At 43.2% G+C, this 16,438-nt stretch overlaps 1 protein-coding gene across 1 annotated transcript in view; it reads left to right on the top strand.

Annotated features, from left to right (window-relative positions):
* The window catches only part of VPS33A (VPS33A core subunit of CORVET and HOPS complexes), a 30,330-nt gene extending 15,304 nt beyond the window's left edge, over window positions 1–15,026 (top strand). The window contains exons 7-13 of the mRNA XM_052654650.1: window positions 2,079–2,272; window positions 4,312–4,438; window positions 5,654–5,721; window positions 6,580–6,717; window positions 9,726–9,863; window positions 13,791–13,959; window positions 14,470–15,026. Of these exons, the coding sequence (XP_052510610.1) occupies window positions 2,079–2,272; window positions 4,312–4,438; window positions 5,654–5,721; window positions 6,580–6,717; window positions 9,726–9,863; window positions 13,791–13,959; window positions 14,470–14,651 (1,016 nt within the window). The 3' untranslated portion in view covers window positions 14,652–15,026. The remainder of the gene's footprint in view (window positions 1–2,078; window positions 2,273–4,311; window positions 4,439–5,653; window positions 5,722–6,579; window positions 6,718–9,725; window positions 9,864–13,790; window positions 13,960–14,469) is intronic.
* Window positions 15,027–16,438: the final 1,412 nt, after the last annotated feature.

Genomic DNA, 16,438 nt, shown 5'->3' on the forward strand with positions numbered 1-16,438 from the left:
AAACTCCATTTCATGGACAGAGGAGTTCTATGCTAGATAGTAGGTAGGAATCAAAGAAATGAGGGAGCCCCTCCTCTCATGGTTGCAGAGAGCAAAACACCTAAGATACCTTTAGAAGGAGCTAGGGTTTAGGGCAGGGAGGTGGCCTGGGGAGTGAGGGGAGGCTATGTAAGATAGGTGAGAGGTAGGAAGGGATTCTCCAAGAAGAGAACGAATATGTGTAAATTCAGTTTCTTGGCAGCAAGGTTTTTTTTTTTCATAATATAAGTCAAACATTGATTAAGGGAAAATTAAAAAAACACAGAGGGAAAACACACATCTCCCATGATCCCTGAAATCCTGCCCCCAAACTTTGGGACAACAAATGTTAATATTTTGGTTGGTGTATTTCCTCATAGTCATTTTTTCTATGCAGAGTTTGTTTTTAGTTAACAAAAAGTAGAATCAGCTTGTACAAATTATTCTGAAATTTTTTTGGCGGGGGCGAGGGGGGCGTTGTGGGAGCCCACGCGGCTTGTGGGATATCTTAGTTCCTTGACCAGATTTTGATTGAACCTGAATTGAACCCAGGTCTTCACAGAGAAAGTGCTGATTTAACCACTGGACTAGGTACAGGGATTCCCTGAACCTCTTTTTTGATTTGGTATAAGATGAGCATGATCCAGAGGATGTTGGCAATTTGATCTCTGGTTCCTGTGCCTTTTCTAAAACCAGCTTGAACATCAGGGAGTTCATGGTTCACGTATTGCTGAAGCCTGGCTTAGAGAATTTTGAGCATTACTTTACTGGCATGTAAGATGAGTGCAATTGGGAGATGGTGATGAACAAGGAGGCCTGGCGTGCTGCGGTTCATGGGGTCGCAAAGAGTCGGACATGACTGAGCGACTGAACTGAACTGAACTGAAGATGAGCGTTTTCTCAGCATATGTATAATTTTAATAGCTTAACTAAAATCCATAATATATATTATACCATGGTTTGTACAACCCTTCCCCTAATGTTGGGCAGTTTTGTTGTTTGTTTTTTAATGGTTATAAAGGCATCTGTGTACATAATTTTTTTTCATATACTATATTTCTTCCTCTGCATTCTCTGATGCAGGATTTAGGGGTCAGAAGTATTAATATTATAAGGTCCTTGATTCATACTGCCAGGCTTCTTAGAGTTAAACCAGTTTATGTGCTAAGGCAACTCGTAAGAGCATGTGGGGTATTTCTGGAAATGTGACTAAGTTGGTTTGGAGGGAACACAGGTGGGAGAAGTGGGTTAAGGCTACTTAGCGGAGGAACTGGATGCTGTGCCGAGTAATTTGGGAGCTTCTCCTGGATTGGAGTGGACAGCTTCTGTAAAAGCCAGATAGTAGGTATTTTAGGTTATACAGTGCCTCTGTGGAGTCTCCATTCTTCATTGTAATGTGAAAGCAGTCGCAGATGAGAGAAAACAAATGGGCATGGCTTTGTGCCAATAAAACTTTATAAAAACAGGAAGTGAGGTGAAATTGACTTTCAGGTGATAGCTTTCAAACTATTTTGGACAACAACAAAATACGTATTATATCATGACCTACTACATACACACATATGTGTGTATGAAACTGAAGCAAAATTTTATTAAAAAAAACAACATTCCCCTACTTCATGTGATGCACTATGGTATTTAATGTTTTGTATGTTTGTTTATAATGCTTATTACAACACACCAACTTGATTTCGTGATCCACTAACGGGACATGACCTACAGTTTGAAAAACACCGTAAGATAATGGGAGAGATCCTTGTAAAATTTTTTTAAGTGAAAACGTAACCCATCCCTGAATAAATTTAGGAACTAACTAAACGTTGCCGCAGTGATTTAGATAGGTGACTCCAAAGAAAAGTGGAACCATGATATTAGTATTGAAGAGTGACTGCGTTCTGTACTGTGATTGTGGAAAAATCAGAGCCTCAGTGCCATGCACCATTTTTTCTAAAGCCAGCTTCCACCCTCTTCTGAGTTGGAAAATTCTCTTTAGTGCCTGAGCTAAACTGGTTCTTCCATTAAACACACGCAGGGCCTTGTTCCCTTCCACTGTTGTTCAGGTTATGTGAAACTACCTCCGGAGAAATTCGCCCCTAAAAAGCAGGGCGATGGTGGTAAGGACCTTCCCACGGAAGCAAAGAAGCTTCAGCTGAATTCTGCAGAGGAGCTGTACGCTGAGATCAGAGATAAAAACTTCAATGCTGTGGGCTCCGTGCTTAGCAAGAAAGCAAAGGTGATCTCCGCAGCATTCGAGGTAAGGTGGTTTGGTTGTTACCCAGCTTCTGTACGTCACAGGCTAGACTGCCCACCCCTCCTAACGAGCAAGGACTGCCAAAGTGCAGCCACTGAGCGGGGCTGCAGCTCTTCTGAGAAACCGTGGGCTCAGCCACTGGAGGACCCAAGGTTTTCTTTCTTTCTTTTTTTTTTAAATATATGCACCTTTATTCATTCATTGATTCTGCACCTCGTACCATGCAGGATCTTAGTTTCCCAACCAGGGCTGGAACCCCTGCCCTCTGCATTGGAAGCAAGGAGTTCTAACCTCTGGACCACCAGGGAAATCCCCCCCAAGGTTTTCTTTTTAAACTTCCTCCCAGACCCATGAGAAAAGGTGTTTTTCTCTTTTAGGGAGAGAAAGGGGTAGTATTTTGAGTTTACAAGCTTTCACCGTAAATATTTGTTTTACCTTCTTTTTAATTATTTCCCATCTCTCTTAAGAGGGAGCCAGCTGTACTCTAAATAAAAGATCCTCCATCATAGAACTTGCAGTTTGGGCCAAAAGCTCCCAGTTTAGCCAACATGCCAATGGCAGGGGAACTCTGCAGATGCAGGAGGTGATAATAAGAGTGAAATCTCAGGAGCCCAGAGCTTTTAAATGGATGGCTTCATTATCACCTTCCTGCCTTCTCTTGCCCAGCCACTGGTTTATTCTTGGTTAAGCTCATTTTTGAAACGGAAATTCAGTAAGATGCTGAACTCTGCCTGTTTAGTCTTTGGAAACATATATTAGGAGAACTTTGAAGACGATTTTTTTTCACTGAGTGTGTAGTTCCAGGTTTCATCTTTATTTTTTTTAGTGGTTTTTTTTTTTTAATGTGGACCATTTAAAAAATCTTTATTGAACTTATTACAATTTTTGCCTCTGTTGTTTATGTTCTGGTTTTTTGGCCATGAGGCATGCGTGATTCAACCAGGGATCAAACCCACACCCCCTGCATGGGAAGGTGAAGTCTTAAACACTGGACACACCTGGGAGGGCCCTAGGTTCATCTTTCTTAGGATTCAGTTCAGTTAAGTTCAGTTGCTCAGTCATGTCTGACTCTTTGTGACCCCATGAACTGCAGCACGCCAGGCCTCCCTGTCCATCACCAACTCCCGGAGTTCACTCACACTCACGTCCATCAAGTCAGTGATGCCATCCAGCCATCTCATCTTCTGTCGTCCCCTTTTCCTCCTGCCCCCAATCCCGCCCAGCATCAGAGTCTTTTCCAATGAGTCAACTCTTCGCATGAGGTGGTCAAAGTACTAGAGTTTCAGCTTTAGCATCATTCCTTCCAAAGAACACCCAGGGTTGATCTCCTTTAGAATGGACTGGTTGGATCTCTTTGCAGTCCAAGGGACTCTCAAGAGTCTTCTCCAACACCACAGTTCAAAAGCATCAATTCTTTGGCACTCAGCTTTCTTCACCTAGACAGCATATTGAAAAGCAAAGCCTACTTTGCCAAAAAAGGTCTGTCTAGTCAAGGCTATGGTTTTTCTTAGGATTAGTATTCGTTAATTGATTTTCTTCAATTTTCTGAGTTACTTGCTTTACAATGACTAAACTTTGCTAACAAAAAAAAATTTCTCATCATGAAGTAAGGTCCTTTTTATCCATGGACAATATGTAAGATTGAGGTTCAGCAGTAAGAATGGATTTTTTTTGTTACAGAGGACACTTTTTGCTGTTTATGTTCCCCTCTTAACATAATGTCTTGATTTTAATTTTTTACTCAGAAATGTTTGTGGATAACCAATACTGTCCCCACAAATACTAATCACAGTATTGTCTGGTGCCTGGGAAGGAAAAAACCTTAGGCATTTGCTCCCTAAAAAAGTACTAATGTAGTGAACAGGAACACCGAGCCTGTCTTTTCTGTTTTTTATGTCATGTTGAAGATGGGTCTGGCCTGATTTATTTGTATTCCATTCTTTCTTTTGCATTAGTATAAATTGAATGTCCTCTAAGCAATACAAAGAGAGTGCTTAAAATATTTTCCCCACTTCCCGCTTCTGCTATTTTATGCATTTCAGGAAAGGCACAACGCCAAGACGGTTGGGGAGATCAAGCAGTTCGTTTCACAGCTGCCCCACATGCAGGCAGCGCGAGGCTCCCTCGCAAATCACACCTCAATTGCAGAGCTGATCAAAGATGTAACTAGTGAGTATCCTTGGGAAGTGATGGAGCTCACCTGGGGCTGACTGGCACGCACCATGACTGACATCATGGCCACTGGCACCACCATGCTCCCTTGGGAGGGTTAGCTCTGTTTTAATACCATATGTTATCCTCAGTGTTAATTAAATGTTCCCATGTTTATAGTCAAAAATGTTCCCTTTGTGATTAACTCAGTTTTCTTTCATTAATATGATAATGTAATCATGTGATACAATATTTGGAATGTCAAAAAGAGAAAAAAATTCTTCCCCTAACATGAGGCAGTTAATTTTTTCAATCTGGTTTTTGTCTTGTCATTAAGGGTTACTTAGAGCAGAATCCAGTTTCTGTTTTAGTTTTGGTTTTTCCCTTGAAGACTCCTTAGGTAGAGAGCGTATGTTAAGTATTTTGAAAGAGCTTGGGAAATGTCTGTTACACCAAAGGTGAATTTACTTGTTAAAACACAGGCTATAAAAGCTGAGTTAGAGATTGTTCAATGCCCTGTTTTATAAAGTATACTTTGAATCTTACATAAAAGTGTTAGAAAATCAGTCCTTTGTTTTCATATTGATGGACGTGGAAATCAGGTGAAACTGGGTTCGATCTGATGATGCAAGTAAAAGGCTCTTGGCAAATTAGCTTTCACTGATACTGAAGAAAAATTCCTAAGATCTTATTAGAGTCCTAAGGATCTTGAGATTTCATGAGAGTCCTAAGAATAGCGAAAGGGTACTGCTGCTGCTGCTAAGTTGCTTCAGTCGTGTCAGACTCTGTGCAACCCCATAGACGGCAGCCCACCAGGCTCCCCCGTCCCTGCGATTCTCCAGGCAAGAACACTGGAGTGGGTTGCCATTTCCTTCTCCAATGCATGAAAGTGAAAAGTGAAAGTAAAGTGGCTCAGTCGTGCCCGACTCTTAGCGACCCCATGGACTGCAGCCCACCAGGCTCCTTCGTCCATGGGATTTTTCAGGCAAGAGTACTGGAGTGGGTTGCCATTGCCTTCTCCGAGCGAAAGGGTGCAGTGGTTGACTATTCCTGGATGTAACTTAGGAGGTCAGAGTTTTAGTTTTCCATGTTTCTTAGATTCTTTTCAGGTGGCAGTTTGAATTTTTTGTTTGCTTTCTTTTTTGCATGTTATGTTTCCTAATCATGCTCTGTGTATAAAAGCATTAACATTTCTTGAATTTCTTACTTACAAATTTGCTATTTCCATTTTAGCTTCTGAAGACTTCTTTGATAAATTGACAGTGGAGCAGGAGTTTATGTCTGGAATAGACACTGATAAAGTATGTGAAAATGAAACTGTTCTAACAAATAATTGATACCTTATCAAAGCTAAGATTACAGCTATAAAAGCAATTGCGTTGATTCCCATGCCTTATCTAAATATTTTGAAGAGCAGGTGCAAAATGTGAAAATAGAGATCTTAAGTATTTAAGATTATTGTATTGAAGGCACTTTCTTCTATGCACAGAGAGGTGAGGCCCCGCCCCTAAAATCAAAGATCTCTAAATGAATATATTTACTTCCCAAGTGAATTGGTCTTTTTTTTTTAAGTAATTACTTTATTTGCGGCATGTGGGATCTTTTTGCTGTGGCATGTGGGATCCAGTTCCCTGACTAAGGATCGCTCCCAGGCCCCCTGCATTGGGATCACTGAGTCTTAGCTACTGGACCACCAGGGAGGTCCCAGCAAATTGGTCTGATAGTTCCTTTTTATATCCACCTCTATTACTACATTTGAAATGATTCAATTTGTGAAAGTTCCCATCTTCTAGAAAGATTCTTGTTACTTTATGCTGATAAATTGCTGCCGGGATAGCCAGGATCACACACCCAGGACATGCAGCAGCCTCTGGAGGTTGTCCATCCATGGAGACAGATGAGTCCAGACAGGCTGCCGGGTCCCTCGAGCCTGCCCTCGCCAGCCTGTGTTCCCTGTTGGCTGGTGTGTCTGCGTGGTGGTGGGGGTGTGTGCAGCAGGGGCCGAAGGAGCTACTTTGGAGGGAGCTGAGGGAGAGTGCAAAAAGAATGAGCCCTTCTCCCACTCACCTCCTTTATTTGACTTTGAAAAATAATAGTAAATATCCAGTTCTGTCAGTCCCCAGACCAGATTCTGGTACCCGTTTACACTTTGTTTCCAGGTCAACAGCTACATTGAGGATTGTATTGCCCAAAAACATCCCTTGATCAAGGTGTTAAGGCTAGTTTGCCTCCAGTCTGTGTGCAATAGTGGACTCAAACAGAAAGTTCTGGATTATTACAAAAGAGAAATTCTACAGGTCAGTATATTTTTAAATGACTAATTTGCCAGAGGTGAAAGCGTCTTTCTAAAAAAAGACTTCCCAAAGCTGCTGTTTGGGTGTAGTGTTTCCATTATCTTTTAAACGTTTTAATACCTGGAGGGATTGTCCTTGGTATTTGTCTGCTGTGTTTGCATAACAATAACATTAGTTAATGTTTATTGAGCTTTTACTACATGCCAGGCTTAGTTAGAAGAGTGTTATGTGTATTCATTTGTTTAATCCTTACAAAGGTGATGAGCGAGAAAGTCTTATCCCCATTTTATGGATGAGAAAACTAAGGCAACAGAGTAGTGCTGTAACTTGCCCAAGGTCACCAGCTAGTGTGTGCCAGTTATTTTTCATTCCCTAAGTTGTGTCTCTTTGAGATGCCATGGACTGCAGCACTCCCGGCTCCTCTGTCCTCCACTGTCTCCTAGAGTTTGCTTAAATTCACGTCCGTTGAGTTGGTGATGCCATCTAACTATCTCATCCTCTGTCATCCCCTTCTCCTTTTGCCTTCAATCTTTCCCAGCATGAGGATCTTTTCCAATGAGTTGACTCTTTGCATCAGGTGACCAGAGCTTCCTATTGAACCTTAAGCTTCAGCATCAGTCCTTCCAATGAATATTCAGGTTGATTTCATTTAAAATTGAGTGGCTTGATCTACTTGCAGGCCAAGGGACTCTCAAGAGTCTTCCCAGCACCACAGTTCTAATGCATCAATTCTTTGGTGCTCTGCCTTTATGATCCAGCTCTCACATCCGTACATGTTACTGGAAAAACCATAGCTTTGACTATGTGAACCTTTGTTGGCAAAGTGATGTCTCTGAACACGCTGTCTAGGTTTGTCATAGCTTTTCTTCCAAGAAACAAGCATCTTTTGATTTCACAGCTGTAGTCACTGTCCACAGAGATTCTGGAGCCCAAGAAAGTAAAGTCTGTCACTGCTTCCACTTTCTCCTATTTGCTATGAAGTAACGGGACCAGATGCCATGAACTTAGTTTTTTTAATACTTAGTTTTAAGCCAGTTCTTCCACTCTCTTCCTTCACGCTCATCAAGAGAGTCTTCAGTTCCTCTTCACTTTCTGCTGTAAGAGTGGTATCATCTGCATATCTGCGGTTGTTGTGTTCTTGCCCAGAGAATAGTATGTACTGGAGCCAGGACTAACCCCAGACAGCCGGGGACTAGTGCCCCTGCTCTTTAACCAGACAGTTCCACAGAGGAAGGGAACTTTCTGATGACGATTCCTTAGCCGACTTACTTAAATCAGGCCTGTTACTTTATAGTAAGGAAAAGCCCACCATTGTTTTTAAAATTCTCCTCTCTGTTTAAAAATGTTTCAGGCTGTATGTATTTGCTGTTACTATTTACAGTTAAGTATGTTTTTGTCAAAACTAAATACTCACTTAGTTTGGGTTTTTTGTTTGCTTCACCTTTAAAAAATTACATGTGCATTCTCATCACATAACATTCAAATGAAGCAGAAGTATATGGTGCAAGGGCTTCCCAGGTAGCTGAGAAAGTAAAGAATCTGCCTGCAATGCAGGAGACCCAAGTTCAATCCCTGGGTCTGGAAAATCCCCTGGAGAAGGGAATGGCAACCCATTCCAGTATTATTATTGCCTGGAGAATTTCATGGACAGAGGAGCCTGGCAGGCTACAGTCCATGGAGTTGCAAAGAGTCAGACACAACTGAGCATCTAACACACACACACACACACACACACACACACACACACGGTACAAACTGTGACCCCCCCCCTCGCCTCCCCCTCCCCCCCATTCCCCTCCCTGGAGAGGACTTACGTGAGCAGTTTGGTTTGTGTGCTTCCAGATCCCCTTCTTTGCGTGTGTGTACAAAGAATGTTTACATACACAGACCATGGGGCGAGACCAACTGGATCTGAGTCCCAGCTCTGTTACTCATTAGCTGTGTGACCTTGGGCAAGTTATTTAAAGTTCTCTGTAAAATGGAGATAATAGTGTCTACCTCGTGAGGTTATAGTAAGAATGATTGAGTTAACATATTTAAAGCACTTAAAACATGGAAAGTATCATATAAGCATCACCTTTTATTACTCATTAGATCTCTTTTAATAGAAATAAAATCCTATTATGTGAAGTACAGTAAGTCCCCTACACACAAACCTTCAAAAGTTACAAACTTTCAAAGATGTGAATGTGCGTTCCATCAATGTGAGGCTTAAGAGAAACTGCAGCTTGCCTTCCAGTTGTGTTAGTTGGGTACTCAGGCTAACTTTGCTGGACTTAAAAAAGTGCTCTCAGAACAGAACTTTTTCATATCTAGAGGACTTACTATATTCTATTTTTTTGTCCTTACTATGTTCTATTTTTTTGACAGTTTTCTAATTTTTTCTTTTTTTAATGTGTGGATCCTAGCAGAAAGCAGTCCTCTTGTACTGAATAGTTTGATGGAGTTTTATAAAGATGGGGTGGACCAGGGACAGGCAGTGCAGTAGAGAACCACTCACACCCTCCCATCCCATCCAAGGTCTGAATAAATCCAGAAACTTGTACTTAATCAGGATGTGTAGGTCTGCCTCATTCTGCTTTTAACAGCTAATTATATTCCATATGAAAATATACTATAATTTTTTGGGGGGCCGTGCTATGGGGGATCTCAGTTGCCTGACCAGGGATTAGACCCCCACCTCCAGCAGTGGAAACATGGGATCTTAACCCCTGCACTGCCAGGGAAGTCCAGAATACTATAATTTATTTGCTGCTCACTTAAGTTGGGCCCATAAATTCTTGGAACTTTAAAGTGAAAAATTTAAATCCTTTGAGTGATCCAGTGAGCTGGATTTGTTGTCATGGGCAAGCAGCTTTAGGACAGGCTTCCGTCCTTCCCTGCCTGTGCCCATGGACAGTCATCGCCTGGATTTTGGTAACATGCCCCAGAGTGCTCACCAGTGGATTTGTTGGAAGTGCTCCTTTTTGAAAGTCACAGAAACCGTGTTCCTGATTTGATTTCTCTTGCAGACCTACGGCTATGAGCACATCCTGACCTTGCACAACCTCGAGAAGGCTGGTCTGCTGAAGCTGCAGACGGGGGGCAGAAACAATTACCCAACTATCCGGAAAACGTTACGCCTTTGGATGGATGATGTAAATGAGCAAGTAAGATGCTCCTCTTCGACTCACTGAGAGCTTCCCAGGTGGCTCAGTGGTAAAGAGACCGCCTGCCAATGCAGAAGATAATAGGAGACTTGGGTTCGATCCCTGGGTTGGGAGGATCCCCTGGAGGAGGAAATGGCAACTCACTCCAGTATTCTTGCCTGAAAAATGCCATGGCCAAAGGAGCCTGGTGGGCTCCAGTCCACGGCGTCACAGAGTCAGACGCCCCATGCATACTTCAGCTCATTTGCATTCCCGTTGCTGGTATATTGCCACGACGTACGCTACTTGATCTATTCATCTGCTTTGCTTTCTAAAGACAGTTTTCTAATTTTTTCTTTTTTTAATGTGTGGATCCTAGCAGAAAGCAGTGCTCTTGTACTGAATAGTTTGATGGAGTTTTATAAAGATGGGGTGGACCAGGGACAGGCAGTGCAGTAGAGAAGCACTCACCCCCTCCCTGAGGGCAGGGGTTCCAGGAGAGCAGAGCTGTGGGGTGACAAGCCAAGGGACTCAACCAGCCTCGGGCAGCATTCCACAGAGGGATTCGGGGCAACAAAACGTGACCGCACAGTCCTGTCCTCTCCATTTTCCAGCTGGTGTGGAGCCCACGGGGCTGCCTCCTGGGCACAGAGCACCAGGTGGAAGGTGGGGAGGGTCAGGCAAGGATCCACCACAAAAGGAAAGCAGATGCTGAGAAGCAGGGTTCCTCCCACAGCCAGCCCGTCTCCACTCAGAATTGATCACTATAACCAGTTTGTTACGCATCTTCCCAGAAAGATTCTATATATAGACAAACATTTTTTTTAATATTTATTTATTGATTTGGCCGCTCTGGGTCTTAATTGTGGCATATGGGATCTAGTTCCCTGAACAGAGATTGAACCCGGGCCCTCTGCATTGGGAGTACAGAGTCTTAGCCACTGGACCACCAGGCAATCCTAGACAAACATTTTTACATAAATGATGCATATTCTATACCTTGGGTCTTCAAAGTAGGGTACACTTTGCTTTATATTTTTTATTTATTCCCATCTTTCTAAATTTCATTTTTCTTATATTCGTTTTTTGGTTTTTCATAAGGGGCTTTATTAGGCTGCCTCTTGGCACAAAAGCTAACAATTAAACAATCTCTTCTCTCAGTACTAAAATTGGATTGTTTCTCCCCAGTGGGAATATCAGTTCATTCAGTTTAGTCACTCAGTCGTGTCCAACTCTTTGCGACCCCATGAACCACAGCACTCCAGGCCTCCCTGTCCATCACCAACTTCCAGAGTCCACCCAAACCCATGTCCATTGTGTCGGTGATGCCATCCAACCATCTCATCCTCGGTCGTCCCCCTCTCCTCCTGCCCTCAATCTTTCCCAGCATCAGGGTCTTTTCAAATGAGTCAGCTCTCCGCATCAGGTGGCCAAAGTATTGGAGTTTCAGCTTCAACATCAGTCCCTCCAATGAACACCCAGGACTGATCTCCTTTAGGATGGACTGGTTGGATCTCCTTGCAGTCCAAGGGACTCTCAAGAGTCTTCTCCAACACCACAGTTCAAAAGCATCAATTCTTCAGGGCTCAGCTTTCTTCACAGTCCAACTCTCACATCCATACACGACTACTGGAAAAACCATAGCCTTGACTAGATGGACCTTTGTTGGCAAAGTAATGTCTCTGCTTTTGAAAATGCTATCTAGGTTGGTCATAACTTTCCTTCCAAGGACTAAACGTCTTTTAATTTCATAGCTGCAGTCACCATCTGCAGTGATTTTGGAGCCCCAAAAAATAAAGTCTGACACTGTTTCCACTGTTTCCCCATCTATTTCCCATGAAGTGATGGGACCAGATGCCATGATCTTCGTTTTCTGAATGTTGAGCTTTAAGCCAACTTTTTCACTCTCCTCTTTCACTTTCATCAAGAAGCTCTTTAGTTCTTCTTCACTTTCTGCCATAAGGGTGGAGTCATATGCATATCTGAAGTTATTGATATTTCTCCCAGCAGTCTTGATTCCAGGTTGTGCTTCCTCCAGCCCAGCGTTTCTCATGATGTACTCTGCATATAAGTTAAATAAGCAGGGTGACAATACACAGCCTTGACGTACTCCTTTTCCTATTTGGAACCAGTCTGTTGTTCCATGTCCAGTTCTAACTGTTGCTTCCTGACCTGTATACAGGTTTCTCAAGAGGCAGGTCAGGTGGTCTGGTATTCCCATCTCTTTCAGAATTTTCCAGTTTATTGTGATCCACACAGTCAGAGGCTTTGGCATAGTCAATAAAGCAGAAATAGATGTTTTTCTGGAACTCTCTTGCTTTTTCCATGATCCAGCAGATGTTGGCAATTTGATCTCTGGTTTCTCTGCCTTTTCTAAAACCAGCTTGAACATCTGCAAGTTCACGGTTCATGTATTGCTGAAGCCTGGCTTGGAGAATTTTGAGCATTATTTTACTAGCGTGTGAGATGAGTGCAATTGTGTGGTAGTTTGAGCATTCTTTGGCATTACCTTTCTTTGGGACTGGAATGACAGCCGTGATTCCTGTGTTGTACCATGTAAGTTATGTATTAGTTTGGCTCTTCACTGCCCTGACCAGCCTGTACCTACCTCGCCCATCCACCTCTTACCCTCTTAGCACTCAAGATCTTACTTCCCCGAGAAGGGATGGAACCTGTGCTTCCTGCAGTGGCAGTACAGAGTCTTAATCCATGGATCACCAGGGAAGTCCCCTCCTTCATTCTTTTCTACATGTATTTGACTGCATTAGGTCTCAGTTGCTGCATGTGGGATCTTTTCCCATGACGCATGGGTTTAGTTGCCCTGCATCGTGTGAGATCTTAGTTCCCCAGCTAGGAAATTGAACCTGCATCCGCTGCATTGGGAGGTGGATTCTTAACCTCTGGACCACCAGAGAAGTCCCCCCTCCTTCATTCTTTTAACTTCTTTTTAATTGCTCCATAGTGGTTTTTCAGTTATATCTTGTTTCATGATTTATTAGAAATTCAAGTCATTTGCAGTCTTTCACTACTTCATACAGTGTTGCATTAACATGTTTATGCTTTGGTCTTTTCTCCTCTGGTCTTATCCTCTCTGTGGGATAAATGCCTGAAAGTAGAATTGATGGGTCCAAGGGTTCTGTTTCTCGGCTAGAGAGTTTCACTTTACCTGCCAAGAAGTTTCTTGCCAAACCAAGTAACAGCTTTCCATCTTCAGTACCTAGAGATGCTTTGAGTGGCTTTTGAAGGGTTGAGTCGAAAATGAACCTTTGGAGGGAACAGTATGGAAACAGGTACATTACCATATGTTAAATACATAGGCAATGGGAATTTGCTGTGTGACACATGGAGCTCAAATCCAATGCTCTGTGACAAACTAGAGGGGTGGGATGGGGTAGGAGGGAGGCTCAAGAGGGAGGGGATGTATGTATACCTATCCAGGTGGTGCTAGTGGTAAAGAACCCACCTGCAGGTGCAGCAGACTTGGGTTTGATCCCTGGGAGGAGGAAATGGCAATGCACTCCAATGTTTTTACCTGGAAAATTCCATGGACAGAGGAGCCTGGTGGGCTCCAGTCCATGGGGTTGCAGAGTCAGACTCGACTGCACACACGCACACATGGCTGATTCGTGTTGATGTATGGCAGAAACACAATATTGTAATCATCCTCCAATTAAAAATAAATTACAACAAAGAAGAAAGTGACCCCTTGGCTGCTAAGAACAGAGCCAAGCATGAGTAGACTGGAGAAGAATATTTTGATATTAGAGAAAGATATTTCAATATTGCTGCCAGATATTTCAGCATTGGAGCCGGCTATTTTGGGGCTTTGTGTTTCTACCTTCAAAGCCAAATCAAATAATTTTGCATTACCCCAAAAGCCGCAGTTAGGTGGCTCCACTTCTCTGTCTCTTGCTGTACAAGCTTTTTTTCTCTTCAATTATTTAACAGAATCCCACGGACATATCGTACGTATACAGTGGTTACGCCCCACTCAGTGTGCGACTGGCCCAGCTGCTTTCCCGGCCTGGCTGGCGGAGTATTGAGGAAGTTCTGCGCATCCTTCCAGGGCCCCACTTTGAGGAACGGCAGCCGTTGCCCACAGGACTGCAAAAGAAACGTAAGTCCGGGGCCGTATCTACAGATACTCATGCACTGTTTCTGTGGTTTTCACGTATTAACACAATTGCTTTGTAAAATACGTTTGTAAAGGACTTAGGAGTCACAGTCCAATATTACTGCTGTTGTTAGTTGTGAATTATATTGTAAGCACTGGAACTCATTACTCCCTTAGGAGTAGCAGATTTCAATCTCTGAGTTGAGGGTCTCCTAAGTTAGAAAATACATTGAAATCAAAATCATGGTTCCTGAGTTTCAAGTGAACTGTCTGGACCAAGACATACGACTTTTCTTAGGAATGATGCAGTTTTTTAAGAGGTGGAAAAAGAAGCATCAATAATAAGTAGTTCTTCCCTGGCAGTCCAGGGGTTAAGACTCTGTGCATTCCAATGCTGGGGGCGAGGGTTTGATCCCTGGTCAGGAAACTAGGATCCCACATGCAGCACAGCCAAAAATAAATATGTAATTTTTAAAAATAATGATTCTTCATTCTGAAATGTTCAAATTTTAGGTCAACCAGGAGAAAACCGAGTCACTCTGATCTTTTTCCTCGGGGGTGTAACCTTTGCTGAAATTGCTGCCCTGCGATTTCTCTCCCAGCTGGAAGATGGAGGTACAGAATATGTCATCGCCACCACTAAACTAATCAACGGGGCCAGCTGGATAGAGTCACTAATGGAAAAACCTTTCTAGGGTGTTCCAAGTAGACTTACCAATGAACTACAGAATAAACCGCTCCTTTGAAGAAGTTATGGGAACAGCAGTGCAGTTCCAAGGAGAAATAACAACAGGAATGCAGAATTTACTTTGGGGTCAGCTTCTTAAATTAGGCTGTTTTTTCCTTTCAGTTTCTCTTTTGGGTTCTTAAATTTTTTAAAGAAGAATGGAAGAGACTCAGCCTGTGTAAAAGAAATCCCAGTTTTTAATGTTCTGAGCCCAGGATCGCCATTAGAGACCTCTAGAAATATATGAAGGATGGTGGGGATGGATAATCTATTCAGCCATAAATGGGGCCAGTTCTTAAGAACACAGGGACCAACCAGGTAAAAATGAAAATAAAAGTGGAAGTCCAACCCCTAATAAACAGTGCTGAATTTCTTGGAGGTGCATCATGCCTAGGGCAGTGGCCAAGGGGGTCTGGGGCTGGTATCTCAAATCCCTGAGTTTGAGATTGTTTTTTCCTGTCGAACATGGCACCTTACATCCAGTGTCACCAGTCTCTATGTTACCCAGTTGTCAGGGCAAGTTTTGGCTCCTTCTGTGTTTGATTCCTCTGCTTCTAAAAAAGCAAAAGGTTTGGAAGAGCTTCTTGCCCCAGAACAGAGTTTATGCTCTCAGTGATCAGCTGAATTGGTGTGGGTCCCCGACTTGTCAAGGGCTTTTTACATTGAGGAAGACAGCTTTCTGAGAATGTATTTGAAGATGCGTTCTTAGTGCACGTGTTATTAACTCTTAAGAAACTTCAGTGGTAGATGCCTTCAGTTTTCTTCCCTGCTCATCGTGAGCCCCACCATCCAGCTGGTTCCCCCCGCGAGCAAGGACAGCTTTGCTTCAGCATGTGGCAGCTCCCCCTCCCAGGTAAGTGCCACACCTGCTGCCCCAACAGTCTGCAGCCACTCCTTACACAGCCTCCGGTGTTTGTTTTGCTAGGAAACACCCAGCTCCCTGGTCTGGTGATGTCATCCCCCTCCGGTACAGCTTGTTGGTGATCCAGGCATCCAGCTGCTACCTTTCCCGGGGGAGACTGCTAGGCTGTGGAACGGAGGAGGGAAGGTGCTGGTGAAGTTGGAAATCTCTCTCCTGCTCTGTCCCAGCATCTGAAAGAGTTAAGGCCAAGAAGGGGACTAAATTAATGGTTTTACAGCCCTTGCCCAAGTCTCCAGCAAAATTCGTTGACCCCCCCCACTCTTTGCTGGGGTCCAAAGTCAGTGTCCCTCCCCGGATGTCATTTCTTTTCTCTTTAAAAAAAAAAAAGATTTGGCTCCACTGGGTCTCAGCTGCAGCACTTGGGATCTTCTTCACTGCAGCATGTGGGATCTAGTTCCCTGACCAAGGATCAAACCCAGGCCCGCTGCATTGAGAGCGCAGAGTCTTAGCCAGCAGATCACCAGAGAAGTCCCCCGAGGTGTCATTTCTGTTATTAATTAGTACCTGTACAGGTTTTTGTCTCTAGTGAAATTGTTAGCACACGCCATGTTATGAGTGAAGGAGAAATTCTGCATTAAAAAAAAAATCTCTGTAATGTGAAAATGAGGGGTAGAAGAGGGAATATTTAAAAGATTAGCTTCTTGTGAATTTAACTTGGCTTTAACATTCAGTATTTGGAAAGGTCTTAAAGAAAGCAGTTCCTGTTTTAGGAATCCTTTCTCAACCCCTTGTTAGCCCAGGGAGATTAGTTTATACCTTCCAGCCCCAGTGGCCCTCAGTCTCAGCTGCTGTAGAGAATAAAACGCACCTTGTCCGTCAGTGGTTTTGGCTCC

This window comes from Budorcas taxicolor, chromosome 17 (genome assembly GCF_023091745.1).
Source record: "Budorcas taxicolor isolate Tak-1 chromosome 17, Takin1.1, whole genome shotgun sequence".
NCBI classification, from domain to species: Eukaryota; Metazoa; Chordata; class Mammalia; order Artiodactyla; family Bovidae; genus Budorcas; species Budorcas taxicolor.